Source organism: Miniopterus natalensis, chromosome 8, assembly GCF_054644295.1.
Source record: "Miniopterus natalensis isolate mMinNat1 chromosome 8, mMinNat1.hap1, whole genome shotgun sequence".
NCBI classification, from domain to species: domain Eukaryota; kingdom Metazoa; phylum Chordata; class Mammalia; order Chiroptera; family Miniopteridae; genus Miniopterus; species Miniopterus natalensis.
The window spans coordinates 22,272,752-22,299,274 of record NC_142088.1 but is presented as its reverse complement, the minus strand read 5'-3'; the positions used below and the strand labels follow the sequence as shown (position 1 = coordinate 22,299,274).

Here is a 26,523-nt window from a genome sequence, read left to right as displayed (position 1 = left end):
CATCCCAGAATCCTCGGAGAAGGAGAAACGCGTTCGCGGGCTCTGCACGGAGTGCAGTGTGGAGCATTTAGGCAACGTGGTCTGGTTCTTTGCAGGGAAGCGTGCGCGTTTGTGCTTGGCCAGCCGTGGCCTTGCTGGCCTTGGAGGGCCGCAAATCTGGTCTTTTTGCACTGAGGTAAAAACTCACGGCGGGCCTCGCAGCGCCCTGACCCGGCCTAATCATGTTGGTGCTGTTTGAAACGTCCGTCGGCTACGCCATCTTTAAGGTAGGTGGAAGGTTGAGCCGTTGGAGGGGGAAGGTGAGTGTTGGACCGGCGAGGAGACGGAAAGACTTAAGGAGAGGATGACACTGTTCAGCATAGCGCGGGTGCCTTTTATGTCCCCCTGCTCTGAAAGGAAGGGGAAGGCTTTGGGCCTGGGAGGCGCACGTTTCCGCGAACACGTGGCCCCGCTGTTTGCGGTGCTGGGTTCTGAGTTAGAGTATTTGGCCCGGTTAGAGAGGTGGACAGAAGCCGTATTAGAATTTTACAGGTTTTGAAGGAGTTCGGGGTTTATTTGAGTGTTTTGAAGAATGACTGAAAGGTTTTAAGGAGAGGAGTGACCTACTTTGTCTTTTAATAAACTTGCTGTACTGTGTGAATAGATTACAGGGGTGCAGGAAAGGAAGCACAAGGGTGTTTTTGCTGTAATCTAGACAAGATAAAGATGCTTTGATTAAGGCTGATGTAAAGGTATCAACATCGGGAGAAATTTAGAGGTAGAACTGACGAGATTGACTGATTGGTTGAATGTGGGGTTTGGGTTTAAGTAAGTGGCTGCGTGATTTCAGAGAGAGTATAAGGGAGAGAGACTGACAAACATCGATGTGAGAGAGATGACACATCGATTGGTTGCCTCCCGCCTCGCTCCATCGGGCCGGGGATGGAGCCTGCAACTAGGTATTGCCCTTGACTGGAATGGAACGGAGACCAGTTCGCTTACCAGCGCTCTAACCACTGCAGAAATTGGCTAGGGCGAGATTAGGTTGTTTTAATAGGGAAAGTTAGAAGTTAAGACTTCATCAGCACAGAAATGATTGAATAGTGGGATGCTATTGAGGTGTTAGAAAGAATGAGGTAAATTGAGTGCAGTCCATGTGCCAGGTACTTTCTGAACTCTAGGAATATAGCAATGAAAAACCAGTTTATTTCGTATACAGGGTGTCCCAAAAAATGTATTACACACTTTAACAGCTGATAACTAAATTTTGAAAATGAAATGTATTTTAATAAACACTGCTTTAATAATTATTCAGAGTGTATGTATACATTTTTGGGGGACACCCTATATGTGCTGATACAAGGCCCCAAAACGCTAGGTAAAATATGTATAGTATGATTCTAGTTTTGAATCAAAACCGCTGATATGGATGTGGAAAGTCTGAAAGGGCACGTACCAAAGTGTGTTGATTTGGGAGAGTTTTTCACTCTCCAGTGTAACTTCTGCCATTTGAAAATATACTTCTATTTGCACTTATTACATTAAGTACATGTTATTTTTAAGAAAACCAAAAAATAATAATTAAAAAACAAAAGCTGACTTGGCTTATTTTTCCTCATTGGAGTTGCCTGTAATTGCAATATTGTTCACTCCTGGTTTAAGTCTAACACTCTTGAAGGCAAATTAGTAGCATCTGTCAACATAAAATATGCATATCCTATATGATCAATTAACTCCATTTCCAGTAGTTTGTTCTATAGAAAGGCAACATGATGCATACAAAAATGTTTTCTGAAGGATAAGGGAAATTTAGAAATAACCTAAATATCAATAAAAGCATAAATGATGGTATATTTGTATACCTCAATTCTAGGTATTTACATCCATGATATGTTAAGTGTACAGTATGATTATTAGAAGTACGCAGAAATAAAATGTCACATAGTAAAAAAGTCTCGAAGAATATATCCCTAAATGTTACTGTTTCATAGATTTAAAATGCCCCTTTTTATGTGTTTTTATTGATTTTAGAGAGGGAGGGAGAGAGGCAGAGAGTCATTCATCTGCCATCTGTGTGCTCCCCACTACCACAGCTGGGGGCCCTACTGGGAGTAGAACCCCGATCTCCTGGATCATAGGTCAATGCTCAGCTGCTGAGCCATGCCAGCCGGGCATAATTGTAGAGAAACCCATAATACTTTCATGTTAGGATGGTTGTAGCAGTAAATAAAATTTATTCTATAGAAAGTGGTTAATTGATCATATAGCATATACATATTTTATGTTGATAGATGTTACCAAATTGCCTTCAAGAGATTCTCTTAGTTTCAAGAGTGAATCAGGAGTGAATAAAAGTTATTTCTCTACACCCTCACCAATACTCCCTCTGATAAGTCAGCTGCTAAAGTACAAGATACGGTAGGATCAATCCTAAAATGCATTTTCCCCCATATTTAATATCCTTGAAAATGGGATGTCTTAAAATTGATTGCAGATCAGTTTAACTGGCATTGTAAAATAATGGCATATTTTTTAAAAGTATGAATATGATATGCTTTTTGAAGAGCTTAAGATGTCCTAAAAAATAGAAAGTTTTCAGCAGAGACCCTCACCCCCCCGACTAGATCTGAATTCCATCCAGCTATTATATGTGCTATTTAAAAGCTACTGATTTGACCAAAAATTTATGATGGGTAAGAAAACTGGTTCATTATTTCAGAGAGAAAAATGACTTCCACCATCCTCATTTTACAATTACAGCTGTACTTGAAGAATGTAGCTATATATGCTTGACTAAGTTGTGCTATTTAAAATTATTTAAATATTTATTACAGGTTTTGAATGAGAAGAAACTTCAAGAAGTTGATAGTTTGTGGAAAGAATTTGAAACTCCAGAGAAAGCAAATAAAATGTAAGTCATCTTAAAACTAAGAATTGAGCAGTTCATATTTAGGGGTTCTTTTTACATTTCCCCCCCTGGTTCATATAATGTTATATTCATAACTTCTGTTTTGAAATGTATTTCAGGAATAATATTGGTATGAGCCTAATTATTAGATTTCCTCATTTGGGGCATAAGCTATCTCTGCTAATTTGTATTAGTTGCAGACTAGATTGGGCAGCAACACAAAATTACTATTTTGTAAGATATTTGAAAACACAAATTGATTGTGAATTAAGTATAAATTTCTGCGAAAAGTAATGCTTGTCAAAAGCATGTACTGCTGATTGATTTTACTTTTAGTTTCTCTAAGTTAGTGGCATTCAAATGTTTTTAAACTTAATTTGCAGTTTATTCGTTCTTTATGACTTCTATTTTCTAGCTCCCACTGTAGTAATAACTAGCTAGTAAATCCTGGAAAGGTATACCCAAAGTCTCTGGAGTAGAATATAGAGTAGAAGGAATGAGTGGTAGGAGAGAGAGCTGGCTTTTCCTCAAGGTAGTCAAGATGTCTATTTCACCATCTATGAAATAGCCCATTTGTGAATGTGGTCCTAGGAAGAACCTGAGTGATCTCTTGATATATGTGGATTTGGGTTATGTCCTTAATGCTAAGGGGCACTTCATAATTCATCTGCTAGTGCTAATAAAAACTCACAAGAATAGAAGGAAACTATTAAAGCTTACTAGAGTGATGAACCCAAAGAAATGTCATACCAGTTAGTTAGAGAAACAAAATACATAGTTCCAGCATTTGTAGTGGATCTATAGATCTCTTGTAGATTTGGAGAGAGAGGTCCATAATATACTGAAAAAATCATGCTTCAGATTTTGTGTAATGTGCCGGAGCCTGCTGGCAGAGTCGAACGGTCCTGAGAGTAGGGGTGAGGATGGAGAAAAGACAGACACAGAAAAGATGGGATCGGGAGGACTGCAGCTCGTGAGGGCTGCAGCCCCGAGTTTATTTTCCAAGCTCAGTTTATACCAGCGCCGTTGTTTTTGCTGAATAGCACCCTGCCCTGCATTCCTTCCCCTTGCCCGATACAAAGTAGTTCTCTCCAGGCTGCACAAACACACCTTCAGCGTAAACATCCTGCCTCCTGCAGGAGCTCAGACCTTGGTAACTATCTTTGTCTCTGCTTCTAATGGGAACTTGTTGGGAAGGATTGAGTCCTTGGCTTGGTATGTAGCTTGACTGTCCCTTAACCCTTCAGGCCAGGGCCAGCTTCCTAATAAGCCTTTCTAGAATTTAAGGCCGCAAACTAAATTAGTATCGCCTTGGTGCCTCAAGGTCTGGGTCAAGGAGCAGGAGAGCACTTCTGCAGCTCACCCAGGCAGCTCCTCTGTGCCTGGGGCCACAGCAGCTCACCCACATCTCCCTGGGAGCAGGGGAGCACATCTGCAGCTCACTCAGGCACTGTGCCTAGGGCCACAGCAGCTCACCCACATCTCCCAGGGAGCAGGGGAGCACATCTGCAGCTCACCCAGGCAGCTCCTCCGTGCCTGGGGCCACAACGGCTCCCCACAGTAATGTGATCCCATTTTGCTATGTTCTTACATATCTATATATTCATTTATGCAAGTACAGAGTGGTATGAGCAAATGCCACTTTAGAAGGGTGCAAATGGGGGTGGAGTGAGGCAGGATAGATGAAATTATTACTTTTTCCTTAAATCTTTGTGTTGTTGGATGTGTGTTTAAGGGACCACCAGGGTGTTCTCTGATCAGGTAAGAAAACCTTGCTTAAGATAATACTATTTCTGACACAAAAGAAGACTAATTTTCTCTTTTTAAAGAGATATATGCTTTAATTGGCTGGGTTAACTTGATTCATTGTTGTCAATGATGTATTCTTGTTGGAACTGAATCTAAGTGATCTCACTTCAGTTATTCGTCACTACCACTGAGACAGCAATGAATGAAATGTATGTATTTGTTTCCATATGAAATGATGATCCTCTGCACATAAGTATGTGGGAAAGAAGGGGATAAAATAATGGTAACAGGAATCAGATCTGACAATAAGCTGTTGTTTAATCATATTTTTACTGGGTGGACAATTCAGTGTCATGATTCCTGACCTAAGACAGACTCTTACGCCGTTTCTTAGGCACCTATGTCTAGCTTAAAGCAGCAGAGGTTATGTTGAAGCTTCAGCATCTTCCTTGTAGTTTAGATGTGGTGGCAAACCTTTTTGTTCTTTATTTTCTTCAAAGCCTATACAGCCTTTTCTATAATAGTCCAGACATTACCAGCCTAACATTTAGAGAACCTATTTGTTTTGAGAAGAATATCTAACTTTGCACTTTGATACCCATTGACAGGAAAATTTCTTTTATTAGTGTATGCTTTGGAAACAATCCGACACCCTGTCCTAAATATGTTGCTTTTGCAGAAATCTGTGTATGTGCGTAACTTTTTCTTTTTTTCTTAATTCTAGAGTTAAGCTAAAACATTTTGAGAAATTTCAGGATACAGCAGAAGCATTAGCAGGTAAAGTCAAAATACTAGCCTTTTTGGTTTTAATGTTGGCAATTTGTTATCCTTATTAAAAAATTATTTGCTTCAGTTGCCGGAGTTAACCTTATTCAATGTTGTCAATGATGCATTCTTTTCAGAACTGAATTTAAGTGATCTAACATTCGTCACTACCACTGAGACAACATTGAGTTAGCTTTTTTCACCATAGGGCTGATTTCCCCCCCCCATGTGATGAGAGCTGAGAAGTGGTTAAATTGATCTCCCTGTGGAAACCAACAGCATAATGCTAAAGCACAGTTCAGTAAAAGCTGTTCTACAAGGGACCAAGGTAATGTGGTCAAGCACACAGCTCTGATCATTTTAATATAAGGGTGAAGTTGAGGATAGTCAGGATTCACAGTTGAAATAATAATAAAACAGCTCTCCAGGGATATACATTTTTAGTTTGAAAACACATTATTAAAAGTTTTAGGAAAACTAATACTTTTAGGTTTGTGTGTGTTTAATATGAAACTACAGAGAAGCATGTGTTGTTATCAAGAGGGGGCATGGTTTTTTATGATATTGGAAGAGTGGATGGCTTGTCCTTTAATTAGTCCTTGTGAGAGGATAGCAGACAGAAAGTAAAAGGGTTTATTAACTAGGCTTGGCTTCAGTAGGCAATTGGTTTTATAAGTTTTTTTAATATTAGGGAAAACAAGACCAGATATAAAACCCTAATCATAAATTTTTCAGTTGCTTAGATTCTATATCAAATCAGCCAACTACTTGGTTGTATAATTTGAAAATGAAGGGCCATAAGGAAGAATATGGCTTAAAATAAATAATTTGACAGACACAAATAACTTGGTTCATCAGCCACAGTAGAAGGGTATAACTTTCTTGTGAAAATTAGGAATCCAATTTAACAGATATACTGGAATATTAATGGGCTATCCCAATCTTGGCAGAGGAGTGAGCTGAAGGAAGACCCAACAATGAGGCCATTTTTTAATTTATTTAAAAATTTTTAAAAAATGGTTCTAGGGCTGCTTCATTGGTAATAAAAGCCTCATAGTGCTATAAAGCACCACTATGGTAATTTTTGCTTGGGGAATTTTTAAAAATGTAGTTCTCTTCATCACAGCTCTAAAATTAAATGGTAGAATTTTTGTAAAATCCCAAGCAAGGTGTGTTAGCTGTTCTCCAACTCTGGGGTGCATTATTCACATACTGATTTGGTACAGCAACTCCTGGAGTTGTAAAGTGCTGTGAGTGGCCTCTTTTGAATTCCTTTTCACATATAACCTCTTTGGGGGATATTTCTGACCAGTCCTTATTAAACTATTAAATGGACAGGTCCAACCTCTACCCAAACATGAAGGAAGTTTTTACTATAACCAATATTTTGATCACATAGCAGTTGTCAGGTTTTGTGCTCATTGCTCCAAAATCTTGAAACTATCCTACGAATCAGGTAATATCACTATTTACAGATGATAAAACTGAGGCTTGAGACATTTCCCTACCAAGCTTTTCTTATTTCTTAAAATAATGTAAATAGGGAAAGTGTCATACTGGTGAGACATTTCTGACCCACCCCCCAATCTAAGTTCCATGAGGGCAGAGACTGTTGTTTACTGTCAAATCCCTAGATTCTAGCACATAAGTATTTTTGGGTAAATGAATGAAAGTAGAGAGTTATGTCAGGAATCAGGTCATAGAAACCTCTACAGTGCCTTTTCCCATCTATTTTTACCAGAAATTTGAACATTGCCTCATTACTGAGAGAACAGAGTCCTTCCTGAGAATTAAACTTCCCACTGCTTATTACAAGTCAGTTTTGATGTGACAGAACCAAAATTCAGTGGTTATAGGTGTTAGACTATGCGTATAACATCCTGGAGCCTAAGAAAGAATCTGATGGGGTGTGATGTTAATTTATATTGCTCCCAGAAATTCACTTATGCCATTTGCACGAAGAGATTTGTTTTTATTCTTTGTCAAATTTTAAAGATGCAAGTCTTCCAAATAGTAAAATTTGGACCAGCCTACATTTGGATGAAGTGAGAAAACTACTAGGGGATGCTGAACAGTGGCTGGCAGAGAAGGCAAGTAGAGGAAAGATTCAGCCTCCCATTTCCCTGTCACCATCTCTATAGATCATCTTTTAAAAGTACATATTGTGAACAGTAATTACCACACTTTTTGGTAAAGGGAAGATAATGTAAATGTTAGAATAGATCTTAGAGTAGAGATTTACTTTTAAGAAATTGTATAGTATAAACGTAGATATGGAAAATTTGAGAACTAGGAGCAGGAACTTGAATAAAAAAGTTTTAATTATGAAAGATAAACTGGAAAGAATACAATCTTATTAGAAAGGTAGATTATTAAGGAGCCAATGTTATACAAAATGTAAAAGGTTAAACCCCAACAAAAATAGGTTGAATCTTGGCTTTTTAGAGTAAGGTGTAGAGAACTCTGTAAGAGCTGTGTGGTAGCCAGATGTCTTTGTCTTCACCTTTCATTTTCCCAAATAACAGATGAAACTGACTTGTAATTCAAATGAATGGAGATGTGATCAGGAGGGAAAAGCAAGTACCTGGCTGACTAAATGCTTGGCCTTAGAAATTATGACAGACATCCTTCTTGCCAGACATACTTTAAATTCAACTAAAACTGAGACAAATAGTAGAAGAGGTGTTAGTCCATGTGGGTCCAGAAGATCTAAGTGTAGGTCTAAGTAAGGTGATAGTTACAAAAGTAGCAGACTTGGGATGTATGCAAAATGAAAGTTGTCCCAACGTTGAACAGGCTGCCTTCATAATAAGGTCTCTATCATTGGAGGTTTATAAGTATAGGTCTGATGACACCTGTGGATTAGGAATTAGCAAAGATTAGGCCCCACTCAGATATGCTTACATAGCAGAAGAACTTTCAAAATGAATATACTCCTTTTTCCCCCCACCAGAGTCTTGACAGGATTTTAGAGTGTCACAATCCAGAGCATCAGGCCAGTCTGTCATTATATAAGAGAGAAGCTATTTGTTATTCCAAAATAGAATGTTTCTAACATTTTATGATTCTAGCTCTGAGTTCAAAAGAAGATACATGTGGCATAGGGAGAGGAAGGCTGGATCTGGTTTAACTCCTGATTCTGGAGTAGAAATGAGGGTGGCAAGATCAGATGAGATTGTGAAATGTGTACTTGTAAAACATTTTTATGTTTATCAGAAGTAATTTTAAGTTTAGCCCTTTTGGAAGGGAGTGTGTTATTGTTTTTGCTTTATTTTTTAAATTTAAATAAGATCTTAAGCTCTTACGGTTAAAAATTGGAGACTTAACTCTTGTTTTTCTTTTTCCTGAAAAGCATTCACAGCTCTGATGGAGGGCAAAATCAACAAGCAACTGAAAAAAGTTCTGAAGAAAATAGTAAAAGAAGCCCATGAACCCCTGGCTGTAGCTGATGCTAAACTAGGAGGAGTCATAAAGGTAAAGTTAAGATTTTCTTTCCTGCTTACTTATCCAAACTCACCATATAGCATAGTGACTACAAAACCCAGCCTTTGTAATGACTTGTTTGTCATAAGTTCTCATACTTTGTCTTTTTTCCCTAGGCTGCATAATAATAGTTTTCCAATATGATTATCAGAGCTAAGCATATATGTTCATTGTAGAAAATATAAATACACCAAAAAATTATTTTTTAAAAAATAGCTATAACCGCCCTGGTTGGTGTGGCTCAGTTGGTTGGGTGTCGTCCTGTGCACCAAAAGGTTGCAGGTGGTTTGATTCCTGGACAGGACACATGCCTGGGTTGTGCAGGTTCAATCCCCAGTGGGGTGTGCAGGAGGCAACCTACAGATGTTGCGATCTCACATCCATGTTTTTCGCTTGCTCTCCCCCTCTCTCTAAAACTCAATAAAAATATTTTTTAAAAAATAGCTTTAACCCTGCCACCCAGAGGTAGTCTGTTAATACTTTGGGTATGTCCTGCCATGTATTTTGTTAAAAAACTATAGTGGGGAGTAGAGTTGCTAGAGGTTAAACATAAAGGAAGAGTGGAAGAGTGGAAAAGTAGGCTTTCAGACATGAAAAGTAGAACAGTTTGAGAGTCAGTTGTGATAGTTTGAACTTTGAATTTTGAAGTAGGGATTATTTTGTGATGTAGGTCTTCTGGGTAGGAAAGCACTAAAGAGATCTGAGGGTTTTTAAAGCCAGGATTCTGAATTTAAGAGGTTTGTGTAAATAGATTATTTCTAATACTGTGAGGTCATGAAGTTTTCTGTGATGGTGTTAGTCTCTACCTTCATCCTTTGAAGTGCCCACAAGTCTTAATTTTTTTCTCTGTTAAAAACATTAACTTTTGCCTGGCTGGGCATGGCACAGTGGTTGAGCATCAACTTAGGATCTAGGAGGTCACTGGTTCGATTCCCGGTCAGGGCACAAGCCCAGGTTGCAGGCTCCATGCCCAGTCGGGGGCGTGCAAGAGGCAGCCAATCAATGACTCTCTCATCAGTGATGTTTCTGTCTGTCTCTCCCTCTCTCTGAAATCAATAAAGATATTTATTTTTTTTCAAAAATAACTTTTAGCATAATAAATACACAGAAAGACATGCAGAACGGCAAATTGCTTAATGGTGGGATTATGGCTATTTTTAATTTTTTCTTTTCAGTTTCTCCATTTTAAAACGTTTACAGTGAATATTACTCGTATACATTCTTAATATTTGTTTCTTAAACATGATGCAATACAGACAATTTTGTATATTTGTATTTGATGGACTAGAACTATAGATTTGTATGATGGAGTTAGCAAGTACACTGCAGTATGACAAAATGAAAGTATGGAGAATCAAATTGCTTATCTTGCTTGTGTGGGTTGTGTAAAAACTTAAACTGTATTATGAAGACTTGTATATGTGTGTACATGTACATATTAACATACGTATATATTTGGAGATTAGGCAAGTTCAGGGTGGTATGGCCTAAATCACCGATGTTGGTTAATACATGTATGTATTTGGAAGTGCTTAAGGGATGCTACCAGTTATTATCTGTAGGGAAAGGTCCTAAACTCAGAATTTGCTTTTTATTCAGTTCCCTTCTCTGTGGTACTGTTGGTTGAAAGCTTCTGTGTGTTTTACCTTTATCATTTTTAAAAGAAGGTAAATAATGTAAGGTAGTAAAAGATTCCTCAAACCAATAAAATGAACAAAGCTAGGTTAAACTGTACCCTTTTTTTTTTTCTTTTTTCTTTTTATTGCTTTCAGGGAGTGGGGAGAGAGAAAGAAACATCAATGATGAGAGAGTCATTGATCGGCTGCCTCCTACACACCCTACTAGGGATCAAACCCCACAACCCAGGCATGTGCCCTGACCAGAATCAAACTGTGATCTGCTGGATCATAGGTTGATGCTCAACCACCGAGCCATGCTGGCTGGGCATGTATTTATCTTTTTGCAGCTTTTATTTCTTTAATACAGATGTTCTTGTTTTTATAGGAAAAGCTGAATCTCAGTTGCATCCATAGTCCTGTTGTTAATGAACTTATGAGAGGAATTCGTTCACAGATGGATGGATTAATTCCTGGGGTAGAGCCACGTGAAATGGCTGCTATGTGTCTTGGATTGGCCCACAGGTGAGATTTACTGGAAAATAAAGTTGGCTTTTATTTAATTAAACAATTGTATAGTACTGTTCTAAGCACGTTATACATACTAATTTAATTCTCAACAATCAGTAGTAGTACCCTCATTTTACAGATGAGGAAATGGATGGCCAAAGTTAATATCAGCTGGTATGTGAGGAGGTCAGGATTTGAACCCAGACATTCTGGCTTCACTGCCTGGACTCTTAAGCCTCACTGTAGGCATTCTCAACCCCTCTGGTGTTAGACCCCACACAACTCAGGCTTTCTGTCCACACCCACCCCACCCCCGTCCTACCTCTGCTAAATCTAAATCATTTGCTATTCCTCGAGACATCTACTTACCATCTCCCAAATTTTCTCATCTGCTGTGGTCTCCTTTTTTGTGCCTTATCTGTGTCGCTTGTTTTACTCTGATTTTTATTGTTTTTATAATAAGGCAAAAAAAAGCACATTAACCTATGATGTTTAACCTGAAATCCATTAGAACAGGAATTTCTGCTGTACTGTAATATATGTGTTCCTGAAAAGCTTGGCATTCTGTGAAGTTGCACTAAAATAATAGGGTTTGTGGAAAAATAAGATTAAGGGCAGACTACTCAAAACCTATGCAACTTGCCCGGTTGGTGGTTCGTACTGGTTGAGCATCCACCTATGGTCCAGGAGATTGAGGTTCAGTCTGTGGTAGGGGGTCTACAGGAGGCTGGCAATCAATGACTCATCATTGATGTTTCTGTCTCTCCTTCCTCCTCCCTTCCTCTCTCTCAAAAGATTAAAAAAAAAAACTTTGTGCAACTTTGTGAACAGAGCACTGTCAAAAACAATAGCCCTAAAAAATACACAGAAAAGACATGTTAAATTTATGCTAAAAGAATACTATAATAAATGTCTGTACCTTTGAACAAAAATATTGAGCATAGATTGTTGGAGGGTTAAAGCTCTCCTGACTTACAGAGACAAGCAAAATGCACAAAAGTCAGGAAGAACTTGGTAATAAGTATTTCTAAGAGAGAACAAATAGCTAAACCAGGTCAGTTCAAACGTGATTGAATTGGCATTGTGTGCAGCAGTGGTTCTCAATCACATATCCCTTAGAGGACATTTGGCAATGTGTAGAGACATGTTTGGTAGAACTTAGGATGAGGTCTGTTACTAACATATAATGGGTAGAGGCCAAGGATATTGCTAAACCACCTACAATGCATAGACTAGACCCCCTACAACAAAGACTGTCAGGCCTATGATATTAATAGTGCCAAGATTAAGAAACCCTTATATACAGTATCATTCCTCCATGGCTTTCTGTTTTCAGGTGTTACAGCACTGCATTTTTTTCTTACCTGCTGGTATAAAATGTTAATATGCTACAAAAATCACCTATGAATCAATATGACCTGCACTACAGAGTATTATTCTAGTTGTCATTGTCATTTATAAATTAATGTTACAGAACTATAGCTTATAGCAGGACAGATGTATTGTTTTCTTTTTAAATGTGTATTTTCTGATCTTGCAGCTGATTTTCCCATGTAGAAAAGAATTAAAAAACTGTAGGTCTGAGGGAGGGGTTTGGGTTAAAAAGTTTTAAGATGTTAATTAAATTCTTTATAAAGATTCTATCTTAGTAATTTATCTTCTTCCTTCTCCCTAGCTTGTCCCGGTATAGATTGAAATTTAGTGCTGATAAAGTGGACACAATGATTGTCCAGGCAATTTGTAAGTATAGTAAATGTTGAGGTCTATTCTGTCTGTTCTGCATGGTTTTTCCCCTGCTATTAAAACTGTTTCTTTTATAATTCTATTGAAGAGATAGTAACTAGAACTCTTTTTTAAAAATGTGGTTTTTATTGATTTTAGAGGGAAGGAGGGAGAGAAACATCAATGTGAGAGAGAAACATCAATTGGCTGCCTCCTGCAGAGTTTGAGTCCCTAATGTGCCCTGCCTGGGAATCAAACCGGTTACCTTTCGGTGCATGGGAGAACACTCAACCAGGCCACACTGACCAGGATTTAACTAGAACTCTTGATAAAAAATTGGAAAATGCAGAATAGAGAGAGGAAAAGCTACCAATAATTTGACTAGTTGGAGATAATGTGAATTATGTTAACGTAATTTTAAAACCATGGCGGGATCGATATTGTGCTGTGTTTTGCTTTTTTCACTTGGCTTTATTATAGGTCATTCTCCCATATTATTAAGTGATTTTTGGAAATACCAGTTTTATTTTCAACTTTAAAAAGCCCTTTAAACAGCAGTTGCATTTCTGGTTATATACCCAAAAGAATTGAAAGCAGGTACTCAAAAACAGATACTTGTGCACCCTGTTTATAATGGCATTATTTACAATAGCCAAAAGATAGAAATAACCCATATACCCATTAACAGATGGATAGATAAACAATGTATATATAGATAGTGAAGTATTCATATCCTAAAAAAGGAATGAAGATCCGTGTTCTTCATGGTACATACAACATAGATGAATTTTGAAAGCATTATTCTGCGTGAAATAAGCCACACACAGAAAGACAGATACTGTGTGATACCTAGAATAGGCAAATTCACAGAGACGGAAGAGATTACCAGGGTCTGGGGGAAGGTGGTATGGCGAGTTCTTTAATAGGTAGAGAGTTTCAGCTTGGGATGATGAAAGAGTTCTCTGAATGCTTGCACAACGTGAATGTACTTGATGCCACTGAAATGTACACTTGAAAATGGTTAAAGTGTAAATTTTATGTATATTTTACCACAATTTAAAAAACCCTTTTAAGTTCCTGTTTTCTTTTTCACTTTAATCTGCTACAGCCTTGTTGGATGACTTAGATAAAGAACTAAACAACTACATTATGCGGTGTAGAGAATGGTATGGCTGGCATTTCCCTGAATTAGGAAAAATTATTTCAGATAATTTGACATACTGCAAGTGTTTGCAGAAAGTTGGTGAGTCAACTTTATGCTTTAAGACATTGAAAATAACAATTTATTTGCATCCTAAAACATGAGTTATTTTTTTTTTTTTTCTCAACAAACTTCCCAGAGTTTTTTACAACTTATATTATGTTTTAGGAGTGTAACCATATTAATATCTGTTAGATTTTAATTTTTATTTTGATGGTTTGTGCAATAAAACGTGGATCTCTAATTTGGTTTCTCTTAAAATGGCTTCTGGTGAACGTATCTCATAATGAATTTGCCATCAGTGATGGCAACTGTGGACTGCGGGGGTGGGAGGTATCCTGAAATGTATTAATAATTAATATTAAAAGTAATATTGCTACCTGTATTGTTAGTGTTATATCCTGTACTAATAATACAGCAATATTAATAGAGGATACTGAATATAGAGAAATGAGTTATTTGGCTCATTATATTACCATTTTATTGCCCCAATAATTCATGGCCCTAGCTTCAGTATAACCTTAACTACAAACTGTCTGTCAATGTTATTAGTCCTATTGAATGGGATATTTGGAGGGTTTTTGTTAGTGGTGGGTTTTTCTTTTTCTTTTTTTTTAAAGGAGGTGGTGGGGAGAGATTTAAATCTCTAAAAAATCAAGCCTTTACATAAGGAAAATTACTAGATCAAACTTGTTCGCTTTTTGTTTTGTTTAGGCACCCTTTTCATTGGCTTATCTCTACTTTTTCTTTTGACTGTTTGGTGGATTTTGTATAATTTGTTGAAGAGTGATTCTCCCTCATCCTCTGCAAACATTCCATAGGCGATAGGAAGAATTATGCTTCGGCCCAGCTTTCTGAATTACTGCCAGAGGAAGTTGAAGCAGAAGTGAAAGCAGCTGCAGAGATATCTATGGGGACAGAGGTTTCAGAAGAAGATATTTGCAACATTCTGCATCTCTGCACTCAGGTAAACTTTACATATAGAGAAACTAGTTGTGATACCAGCACTGTAATAATAATTTTCTGATGGCGATGATGATTTTAAACATTGTTCACCTGATAAATAAACATGAGGGTGTTCAGTCACTACCTCATCTGATGCCATCTTGATACATATACTTAAAGGGAGAAATGTACACTAAAATGAAATTAAGAGTATTGCCCAGTGTGGCTCAGTTGGTTAGAGTGTCAACCCGTACACTGAAAGGTCACAGGTTTGATTTCTGGTCAGGGCACATACCTAGGTTGCGAGTTCAATCCCTGGCCCTGGTCAGGGTGCATGCAGGAGGCAACAGATTGGTGTTTCTCTCCCTCTCTTCCTCCCTCCCTCTCTAAAAATCAATGAATATGTCTGGTGAGGATTTTTTTTTTAAAAAAGTAATTTATATTGTTGCATTGTCAAGATTAATGAATTGTAAATTCATTAAGAGGAATATCTTGAGTTATTTAATTCTAACTTTTATGTCTGTAGCCTGTAGTGATTTCCCCCCTCCTTTGCAGATAGCTGTACAAGAATTAGAGAGGGTGACACAAATGTGTAATCCTTGGAGGTTTTTAAAAAATAACAGTAGTATTGGCTAACATTTTTAGGCAGTGTGTTAGGTTTTTGGCATACATTATTTAATAAAAATCTTCACAGCAGCCCTTTTGTAAGAAACAGGTACAAAATGACAAGTTTTCCCAGAGTTGCACAGCTGCTCTATGATAGATGCAGGACTTTGATGTTTTAGATGTGAATTTTAAACTGTTTTTACTCTTAGTCATTTATGAGTTATTCATTTTGTTTCTTATACTAGGTGATTGAAATCTCAGAATATAGGACCCAGCTCTATGAATACCTACAAAATCGAATGATGGCCATTGCACCCAATGTTACAGTCATGGTTGGAGAATTAGTTGGAGCACGGCTTATTGCTCATGCAGGTGATGATTTTAACGTAATTTATAAACATGGGTATTGGGTATTTAGAGTTGAGTTTTCTAGCAAGGTTTTTTTTAATCTTTAAATTATAGTTATTAAATGCATTTCAGATAATAAATAGAAGTAGGTGATATGTGGGCAAGGACTAAGGACCAGTGTTCGGTGATGATTTTCATTTGTGTGCCTGATTCCCTTTTGGATAATGAAGGCATCTTTAGTCACTACCTCTTCTGAGACACTTGTCCATTGTCAGATGTTTGTTGTAGTTAATTAGAATAATCAGATGAATGTAGGAGGGTAAAATCAGTTAACATTTTATGTCATTAGAAAGTTGCCCTGGCCCGTTTGGCTCAGTGGTTAGAGCATTGGCCCTCGGACTGAAGGGTCCCAGGTTTGATTCTGGCCAAGGGCACATACCCAGTTGCAGGCTCGATCCCCAGTCAGAGTGCATGCGGTAGAAAACCAGCCTCTCTCCCGCTCCCTCCCTCTCTCTCCCCTTTCCCCCCTTCCACTCTCTGAAAAGCAACTGAAAAAATATCCTCGGGTGAGGATTTAAAAAACTTTTTTTTTAAAGGTCAACTGTTGGTTGCCAGGGGGGTTGGGAGGCTGGGTGAAAAAGGTGAAGGGATTAAGAAGTACAAATCGGTAGTTACAAAATAGTCACAGGATGTAAAAGTACAGCATAGGGAATATAGTCAATAATATCGTAATAACTATGGTGCCAGGTGGGTACTTGAAATATCAGAGATAACTTTGTAAAGTATAAGATTGTCTAACCACAATGCTGTACACCCAAAACTAATACAAAATAATACTGAAAGTCAACTTAAATTGAAAAATAAAATTGCTCGACCAGAGTGGCCAATTGGTTGAGTGTAGTCCTGTGCACCGAAGGGTTGCCAGTTTGATTCCCAGTCAGGGCACATCCCTGGGCTGTGGATTCAATCCCCCAGTTGGGGCACATGCAGAAGGAAACCAATCGGTGTTTCTTTCCCTTCTCTCCAAGCATGTCCTTGGATGAAGATTAAAATGAAAGAAAGAGGCCTGGCAGGTTTGGCTCAGTGGTTAGAGTGTCGGCCTGCGGACTAACGGGTCATGGGTTCAATTCCAGCCAAGGGCGAGTACCTCAGTTGCAGGCTCAATCCCCAGCCCGGGTTGGGGCACATGAGGGAGGCAACCAATTGATGTGTCTTTCTCACCTTGATGTATGTGTCTCTCTGTCCTTTCCACTCTCTGAAAAGCAATGGAAAAAATATTCTCAGGTGAGGATTTAAAAAAAAAAGAAAAAAGAAAAACTGATTGGATTACAATTTAAATACTTTTAAGAAATCACAACAGGTGATAATTACAGTCCTGCACTATGGCTGGGATACATTCTGAGAAATGTGTTATCATTAGTCCATTTCATCATTGTGCGAACATCATACAGTGCATGTACACAAACCTAGGTGGTATAGCCTACTATGCTATATGGCATACTATTGTCGTATGTGTGGTCTGTGTCATATGTAGTGTATGACTACATAAGCGTTGATCAAGAATCTGTTTCACAGTTGAATATGCTATTTTATATTTTAATATATTTGACATACAGAATATTTAATAAAACTTAATGCATGTGTATGGTGATAATGTAAAGGTGGATGCTACAAAAACTGTATAATTGAATACCTGCAAATACAGTGAGGTACTAATTCATTATTTTATGTTACTGAAGGCATTGTAATAATCCATCACAGAAGATCTTAATGTGTGTCTTTTACAGCAAAGTAGTTAAATTAGAATAGACACTTCATTGATCAAATATGTAGTTCAAATACCCTAACCTGCAAGTATAGAATCATTTGGTCTGGTTTTATTGTCTGCATCCAGAATTTCATAGGTTTATCTAAGCTTGTAGAAATATGAGATGCAAGGATCAGCCGAAGTGTACATTCCTTGAGTTTTAAACATATATCTAGTGGTGGGTGACTTCATTAATATTAAGGGTGTTTTCTGACAAACTCTGCAACAAGTCTAACAAAGCAGCAACTTTTTTTTAAAATATATTTTTACTGATTTTAGAGAGAGGAAGGGAGAGAAACAGTGATGAGTCATTGACCTGCCTCCTGCACACCCCCTACTGGGGATAGAGTCCACAACCTTGGCGATGTGCCCTGACCAGGAATCGAACTGTGACCTCCTGGTTCATAGGTCGACTTGACCACTGAACCACACCAGCTGGGCCAAAGCAACAACTTTTCATACCTAATTAGTGTACTTATAAACCTATCTTCTCATCCATATTTTAACAGGGATAAATGAAAGTGTATGTAATTTATCACATATTTCTACTATTAAGATATCCTAATAACTCTCCATTTATTTTTATGGGGTTTTTTTTTCCATATCTGAAGAATATTTAATATCCAAAATCTCACAAAATAGGGGCTAGATTGGGGGGCTGTCTGTAAATACATATGTTTATACTTATATCTTGTGGTATGCTAATAGAATGTAAAATAGTAAAACCATTTCTCAGGCAGATACATAAACTTGAATAAGCTTAAGCTTCAGTTTGTCATAGACATTCATCGCGTACCTTTGCTTGTGGTGCTACTGGAAGAATCACAAATGCTGAGGCATCAGGATTTTTAGGAAATTCCAGACTATAAAGTTTTATATTACATCAGATTTTTAATTGTTCTGTAGGTCTTGTTTAATGCATGGAACTTTGAAATAATTAAAGTGATTCTTTGTAACTACTTCTTTTCTTTTGAAGGTTCTCTTTTGAATTTGGCCAAACATGCAGCTTCTACAGTTCAGATTCTTGGAGCAGAAAAGGCACTCTTCAGAGCTCTAAAGTCTAGACGAGATACCCCTAAGTATGGTCTCATTTATCACGCTTCACTTGTAGGACAGACAAGTCCCAAACACAAAGGAAAGGTGAGTTACAGTTTCCTGAGGTAGGCCTTTTTCTCTCTTTTTCCTCCAAACAATTAATTTTCCTTGTACTCTGTAGTATGCAATAAATCTTCCTATTTTTTTCTCATTAAATGGAGAATGGTAAATTCTTTAAGTAAAAAGCACTCTGGATACTGAGAGAAAGGGTTTAAAGAAATTACTACTGGTCCTGTTAAAGCTTTTTTTTTCTTCTTCACTATGTTAGTATTTTCCTAGAATTCACCCCTTGGTAAAGCATGGGGTGGGGTGGGTGGTACATCAAAAGTGTTCTTAGTGGCAGAAAACCAATTTAACATCAACATTTATGAATTATAAAAAATAATAGCTTTGTGAAATGTTGTGGCCTCTTATTTTGTAGGACACCGTTTAAAGGAAACTAAAATTGTATAAAATTCAGAGCGCAGAGTATTAGGAGAAATAAAGGGTTCATTAAAATAAAACTTTACTTAGCTTGAAAAGGGGACTGCACCTTTTCTGGTTGACCTCATGATGTAGAACCAATGTCACGGAGTAGAAACTAAAGGAGGCCATTGGCAGAATAGTTTGAGCTAGTTTTAAACATAAACTACTGAAGATCTTTCATCCACTGAAATCATGGTGGTTATACATAACCAATTAGCCATTATATTGCAGCAAAGATTCAGTTATGAGATAGTTGTATGATTGAAAATACTTTTGTCATTCCTGGTTTAAAGAAAATACTAGCATGAGTGTTTTCTAACTTCAAGTTCTCTATTAGATTTCTCGAATGTTGGCAGCCAAAACTGTTTTGGCTATCCGGTATGATGCTTTTGGTGAAGATTCCAGTTCTGCGATGGGAGTTGAGAACAGAGCCAAATTAGAGGCCAGGTTGAGGGCCTTGGAAGATAGAGGGGTAAGAAATACATCCTGCCTATTGCAGAAGTGTTACCTGTTAAAAGCTAATAAACTATGAGTAGTTTATGTACTTATTTCACCTGCTGAACAGTTTTGTTTTATGATACATTTTAGTACCTCTAATATATTCTTTTTGTGCTTACTGTTAAAGTTTTCCCTTATATTTACCAAGAGTTGATTTATTAGAGTATATACTATAAAGAGATTATGTCCTAGAAAATAATTTTTCTTTTCTTAGATAAGGAAAATAAGTGGAACAGGAAAGGCATTAGCAAAAGCAGAAAAATATGAACATAAAAGGTAAGTACATGTGGGGGAGATGGATGGACAGTTCTTGCTTACTTAAATGTTACCCGTTGACAGCAGTTTTTTGTTATAAACTGAAGCACCTTGGTGTCCCACTCACCCTTTTTTTTTTTTTTTTTTTTGCCATTTACAGTTTTTCATATTTAGTTCAGGTTTTTAATCAAATACATATTTGCATTGTTGTAATAAGTACATATAGTATATTTGTTTTGGCTTTTTTTTTTTTCTTAATATTTACTCATTTCCAAATATTTATAATAGTGCATGTTTGTCATTCATAGTTCCTGTATGATATACCATTTATCAAAGAAAATTCATTCAGAGTTCATCTAATTAACCTATTTTTTAAAAAAACAGACAAAAGAAAAATCTAAAAATGGCCAAGAGGGATGAAAAGTATTCAGACCTCACCATAAAATTAACAAAAGATATGTGTGGGGAGAAGCGTTTTGGTTTTTACTTGAGGTGATGCTTAATACTGACAAGGCAGTGATGATGAAAGTAGAATGTAGGACAGCTTTTCTGGGAAGCTGTTAGAGACAGTATGATGCTTTAAGCATCTTAAAAATGTTTCTAGCATGGCTGCTGTGGCTCAGCAGTTGAGCTTTGATCTATGATCTCCAGGAGATCGCTGTTCGATTCCTGGTCAGGGCACATGCCCAGGTTGAGGGCTCAATTCCCAGTAGGGGGCGTGCAGGAGGCAGCCAATCAATGACTTATCGTTGATGTTTCTCTCTCCCTCTTCCTTCCTCTCTCTGAAATCAATAAATACATATTTTAAAAAACTGTTTCTAGTCGTTAACCCATAAATTCTGCTTTTAGGAGTCTTGTAATTCTTTAAGAATTTTAATAATACAGTCTTACGCTATAAGTGAGTGGGGAGAGCAATATATAGTACATCTCAGTTAAAAATATTTATGTATATATATAAATATATACATTCAGAAAAAAATTGTTTCCTTCTGGAAAGAAACCTTATATATTCAGTTATGGGCATTAATGTTTCTTTTATAGTTCGTGAATTTTCCAAATTTGTTGTCCTTAGTTGACAAATGTGAATCTTTGTTTTTTAAATTATAAATGTTTCTAAACTCTAAAAGTTAAAGCCATGAGCCTAAAAGTCAGCTTAAGAAATAGAACATTCCTTAGCTTGTTTTGAATAATTTTTTAATATACCCATGTCATTATGCTTATAATTTTAAAGACATGCACGTGAGACACTAATTATGATATTTACTTACATTTTAGGCACTCCCTACTTCCATTTTTTTCTTTCTGCTATATTAGAACAAAAACAATCATTGGGTTTTAGGGACTTGATTCATAGATATCCCCCTCTATTCCTTTGCCTCTTGGGATCTTGTGATGAAGCCTTCTGTATTAAATTTGATTGCAGTAGGTTTGTTTTGGTTTTCATTGGATTACTTTATATTGTAAAACTTAAATTGATTCAGTTTTTAGTTTCCTGGTATAATCATTTGGTGTAAAGAGATTTTCTCCCATTTTTCCCCTAAGTTGATTGAATATTTTTCTATACCATAGTCACTCAATCAGAATTCATTTAGCTCACCACTTCTCTTAAAGTGTAATTAGCCTACCTGGAAAATATTAATACCTCTTTACCCTTTGGAAACTGTTTTCATAAACTGCCTGAAAGCCACTAAAATGAAACAGCATTTTATGCTTATGTAAGTATTATCTAATGGCATTTCCTTTAAATCTCTTTAGAATTATTTTAGTTGCAGATATTAGTAGAGATTTCCTAAAACTCTGACTCTTTCAGTGAAGTGAAGACTTATGATCCTTCTGGTGACTCCACACTGCCAACCTGTTCTAAAAAACGCAAGATAGAACAGGTAGATCAAGAGGACGAAATAACTGAAAAGAAGGCAAAAAAAGCTAAGGTTAAAGTTAAAGGTTAGTTTGAATTTTTAAAATGTCATTTATATTCTTATTTCTTAAGTATAGACTTCATGAACCTTGGGAAAGTATGTGCCATTGAACTTTATTGTGAAATCTCCCATATTGAAAGTTAATGGTATTTTAATAAGTCATTGTGTTCTCTGAGAATAGTTAGGATGTTATTAAATGTATCAGATTTCATAGAGGAATATGAGACTCATTTCTGTGAATATGTGGAATCAAATATTATACTAAGTATACCAAAACTTTGGATTTCACCACATGAACTATTTTGAGAATGAGCTTAAAATAGAGTAAAAATAAGTATGTGGTTTCAGATATTTTTGTTATATGGTTAAGTGTAGAATTGATGAAGTAGTGGTGTTTTGTTTTTCTTGTTTTCATTGTTTCTTTTATATGGAGTGGACTAGAGTGCTAATATACCAGGTAACCTGCCATCATAGTGATGATATTTAAATGGTGCTCTCCAGTAAAGTAGGCTGTCTTGTAAAGTTGGGAAGCAAGTACCCTCATTTATTAGCTGGACCTATGTTGAGTGCCTACCACATAGTATAACAAGACAGGCATTAAAGCAATGACTGATTTAACTTTGGGTTTCTAAGTAGCTCAGTGGTCAAAAGTGTACTATCAGCAAATGTGGGCTCCTGCTCTAGATGAAAACATTATTTAACTGTTTTATTTTTCTATTGAACAGTAAGGAAATCTCTAATCCCTTTTGGTAGCTTTTGACACCAAGCTCCAGATTTGTATCTTCACTTACATGTCCAACAAGCTTTCCAAACTTACCGTTCAGAGGTTCTTTCCACTTCCAGCCTGTTGCTCCACAATTTTCTCCATATTGTAAATGGCAATTCTGGTTACTTTGTCCTTTAACCTTGAATCGTCTTCTCTTACAACCCAAATCTGTTCTGACAGCAGGTCCTCTTAGTGCATGTTTTAACCGTATAGCACAGACACTTACTTCTAATATAATTGACTATCTTCCCCAAAACAGTGGTTATGCAGATGAGATGATCTGTCTTAATTCTAATTTCTGTGCATAGCTACATGATCAGGAGAAATTCACTTCTCTCTGAGTTTTATATCATTTGTAAAGTTAGTGGTATTAGACTAGGTAAGTGTGTGAAGGACGTTTCTAATTATAAATCATAAAATAAACACTGGATGATTGACCATAATGACTGGGAAACTTCAGATTCAAAAGGTTTGGGGGGAGCTGAGGTCTGATACAGTGTTAATTGTTGTATCTTTGCATTTACTTTGTTCAGTTGAAGAAGAAGATGAAGAGGAAGAAGGAGGAGGAGTACTGGTGGTGGAAGAGCAGGAGACATCAGTGAAGAAGAAGAAGAAGAAGGACAAGAAGAAACACATTAAAGAAGAACCGCTTTCTGAGGAGGAGCCGTGCACCAGCGCAGCAGTTCCTGTATGTTAGATTGAATTACCAGTCCTTTATTGGCATGAGTAGGGTCTCCGTATTTTACTCTACTTTATCAGAAGTGAACAGGCAGCCCGGCCGGCCGTGGCTCAGTGGTTGAGTATCTACCTGGATCCATGCGATTGGGGTTTGATTCCCGGTCAGGGCACATGCCTGGTTGCGGTCTTGATGACTCTCTCATCATTGATGTTTCTATTTCTCTCTGTCCCTCTCATTTCCTCTCTCTGAAATCAATAAAGATATATTAAAAAAGAAAAGAAAAGAAATGAACAGGCAGGCAGTTAAATGGTTTTCTTCATGGGCAGGTAAAAATAATGCCATTGTTGTATTTGTATTATAAAAGGCTGTTTCTCAAAATTAGACTTGTCACAAGATGGGTTTGCTTTGAGTAAGGGAGAGTATGATTTACCACAAATCGCTTTTATAGAGATGGGTTTTTATCTTAAAATTGAAACTTCCCCTTAAATTTGTTTTTAAGAGAAATAGATCTACTTTGCTTTTTATGAGGAAAAGTTATTACTCACCCATATATTTAAACTCTTTCAAAAGCATTCTTTTTGGTTATTTTCAGAGTCCAGAGAAAAAGAAGAAAAAGAAAAAAAAGAAAGATACTGAGGACTAATGGAAAGGAGTCATCACTGAGTCACCAGGACACATCCTGCTTAGGATCCAGTCAGGAGCATGCCAGAGAGGGAGAGGCTCTCTAAGATAACCGAGGATGAACAGAGGTTGAATGAAACAAAACGCTTACTACTCATCTATAGCTTTTCAAACCTATTTGTGTCTTGACATCAACTCTGTTAACTTTATTATGTCATTATCTCTTAGTCTTTGTTATACAAATAAAAATATTTTCTTTGTATTTTAAGGCAGTTCTGTGATCTCTGTTTTAGGTAGAGAACCTTCCGCTCTTTCTATATTTTATTTAGCATTTGATGATCACCGTTTTGATAATCATATCTGAAAAGTGAGAGTTGTGAATCATTAGTTTGAAACTTAGCCATTCATAAGGCAGTGATTGGATGGACCAGTTTAAGAATTTCATGTTTCTCTTACTTTTTTAGACTTTCATTTTTTTCCTTTTCTCCTATCTTTCTGCCTCTGTTATTTATTTAAATAAAGCTGTGTTTTGTGTTCACAAGTTTAAAATTAGGTGAACAAAAATTTTGAGTATCTCTTCAGAAAAAAAATTTGTATCCCTAACTTTATTTACTTACTTGCAATTCCAAAAGGTACAACAAAATAATTATTAATTTACGCCCTGATTTGTTCCTAAAGTAATCTAAAGGGACTACTTGAAAAATGTAATACAAGCTCATTTTATCTTAAAGAATGGGGGATAAAGGGAAAAACAAGTTGAGCAAAAATACATAAAATGTCAGTAGGTGTAAGGTATAAACCAGGACATAGAACACCAAAGAGAAATCTTTATTTCTAAAAGACAGTGTTTAATATGTGAACAGCAACTTGCAGCTTGGTTGACAGCCATGCATAGTCATGACAGCCACATCTTGCATCTCTGTGTATGCCATGAGCAACATGCTGAAAACCAAGTCAGTAAAAGCATTCAAGTGGTTGGGTTAGTTAGCATGGTTATAATTTTGAGTTCCACTGCCTTTTATTATTATTATTATTATTATTATTCCTCACCTCGGTATGTTTTTATTGATTTTGAGAAAGAGAAACATCAGTCCGTTGCCTCCTATATGCGCCCTGACCAGGGATCAAATCTACCACCTTTGGATGTATATAGACAATGTTCCAATCAACTGAGCCACCTGGCCAGGGCTCCACCTCTGCTTTTATTTTATTTTTATTTTTTTAATATTTTTATTGATTTCAGAGAGGAAGGGAGAGAGAACCATCAGAGAGAGTCATTGATTGGCTGCCTCATGCATGCCCCCCACCAGAGATTGAACCCACAACGGGCATGCTCCCTGACCAGAAATCAAGCCTTGATCTCCTGGGCCATAGTTCAATGCTCAACCGCCAAGCCGCACCCATCGGGCTCCACCTCTGCTTTTAATGTAACTCTGGGAAAGTGAACAGCCCTTCTTCATTTTTTTATTTGTAAAGCAGAAATGGTCAACTTTACCTGTCATAACTGGTTTATAGAAAATAAGATACAACTTTTCAGAGATGTAAATACATTTCAAATTTAGGTATTTTGATTGAAATAAATGCTGCATAAAGTACATGTAGCTGCCGGTAGACAAAATTACCTAATATAAACCTGGATATTTTTCTCCCTAGCGAATGTCATCATTTTGCCTCACCTGGTAGTACCCCAAACATTTTCTTGATTTGGGACTTAACAGATTTTTATTTTTAGCAACTTTTAGATGAAAGTGGCCTATAGACTGCCAAAGGCAGTATAGTCAGCTTTATATTTGAAACAGGATAAACACTGAGAATCTTAAGGTCCTAGTTGGTTTCAGTGGTCTACAGGCTTGGGGAAATCTACGTTGAATCCCAGAGCTATCGGCTTTCTTGGTTTTTTGCCTTGTTATTTATTTATTTTTTTCCCATCACTAGAGCTATCAGCTTTAAGTGCTAAAGTCTGAACTGTTTAAAATACTAACCAAAAGGTAAGTTATGGTTCTTTGTGCTAAAAATGAAGCACTTGTTCTACTGAGAGCCTTGGGAACATAGTCTGAAATGGGAAACTCAGGTGAATTTGATATACCTAATTTTGATCAGCAAATTTAAAGAATTCTTTTGTGACAGCCACATAAAATAATACCTGCTTAAAAACTTACTGATCTTTCATTGCACTCTACCCCCTTCTCTTCAAAATTGTAAATTTATATTTTCTGATTTAAACTAACTTCTGTGTCTCCACTGTCTTCTGGGTCCGCAGTATTGCTTATCAAGGCCTTGCCTGAGCCGTCTTCTCCAGAGCCCCAACCTCAGAACACTTTCTGCAGTTCTCTGTCCATGAAGAGTTTTCAATTCACTGGCTTCTCTAAGGCCATAAGGCCATCTTTTAAAACTTGGCTCTGGCTCATCCTCTGTCCCCAGCTGTACCTCTGATTCTGATAAGTGCAAGCTACTCTATGTTGGAACATTTTCTTAAATAGCCTGAAAATTGGAATCTTGAAATACATGGTGGTGGGTATATGGATGTTCATTGTATTTTCTGTGTGCTTGAAAGTGATTATAATTAAAAGTTATTTTTTAAAGGAA

The 26,523-nt window shown here is 36.9% G+C and overlaps 1 protein-coding gene and 4 non-coding genes across 6 annotated transcripts; all 5 read left to right on the top strand.

Moving 5' to 3' along the window:
- NOP58 (NOP58 ribonucleoprotein) lies at window positions 1–26,523 on the top strand. 2 transcript variants are annotated; one of them, XM_016208858.2, is made up of 15 exons: window positions 1–266; window positions 2,814–2,890; window positions 5,361–5,413; window positions 8,754–8,875; window positions 10,889–11,025; window positions 12,686–12,750; window positions 13,841–13,975; window positions 14,755–14,900; window positions 15,730–15,856; window positions 18,616–18,779; window positions 19,537–19,671; window positions 19,912–19,973; window positions 21,763–21,896; window positions 23,171–23,325; window positions 23,909–26,523. In XM_016208858.2, the coding sequence occupies exons 1-15, from the start codon at window positions 222–224 to the stop codon at window positions 23,957–23,959; spliced, it is 1,608 nt and encodes a 535-aa protein (XP_016064344.2). In that variant the 5' UTR covers window positions 1–221; the 3' UTR covers window positions 23,960–26,523. The 2 variants fall into 2 exon arrangements, with proteins under 2 accessions (XP_016064344.2, XP_016064345.2); XM_016208859.2 differs by lacking the exons at window positions 1–266; window positions 2,814–2,890; window positions 5,361–5,413 and adding an exon at window positions 5,438–5,729.
- LOC148092575 (small nucleolar RNA SNORD70) lies at window positions 4,750–4,839 on the top strand. The gene has a single exon (XR_015714948.1). It is a non-coding gene; the product is annotated as a small nucleolar RNA SNORD70 (small nucleolar RNA).
- On the top strand, window positions 5,508–5,590 carry LOC148092574 (small nucleolar RNA SNORD70). Its single transcript, XR_015714949.1, has one exon. It is a non-coding gene; the product is annotated as a small nucleolar RNA SNORD70 (small nucleolar RNA).
- LOC148092573 (small nucleolar RNA SNORD11B) lies at window positions 14,958–15,040 on the top strand. Its single transcript, XR_015714952.1, has one exon. It is a non-coding gene; the product is annotated as a small nucleolar RNA SNORD11B (small nucleolar RNA).
- On the top strand, window positions 16,010–16,093 carry LOC148092572 (small nucleolar RNA SNORD11). Its single transcript, XR_015714961.1, has one exon. It is a non-coding gene; the product is annotated as a small nucleolar RNA SNORD11 (small nucleolar RNA).

Bases quoted from the DNA above. Each gene is read 5' to 3' on its own strand.
- NOP58 (XM_016208858.2), top strand. From the start codon at position 222: ATGTTGGTGCTGTTTGAAACGTCCGTCGGCTACGCCATCTTTAAG. The intron at 2,891-5,360 runs GTAAGTCATCTT...TCTTAATTCTAG, and splicing joins CCAGAGAAAGCAAATAAAAT to AGTTAAGCTAAAACATTTTG. The intron at 5,414-8,753 runs GTAAAGTCAAAA...TTTCCTGAAAAG, and splicing joins TACAGCAGAAGCATTAGCAG to CATTCACAGCTCTGATGGAG.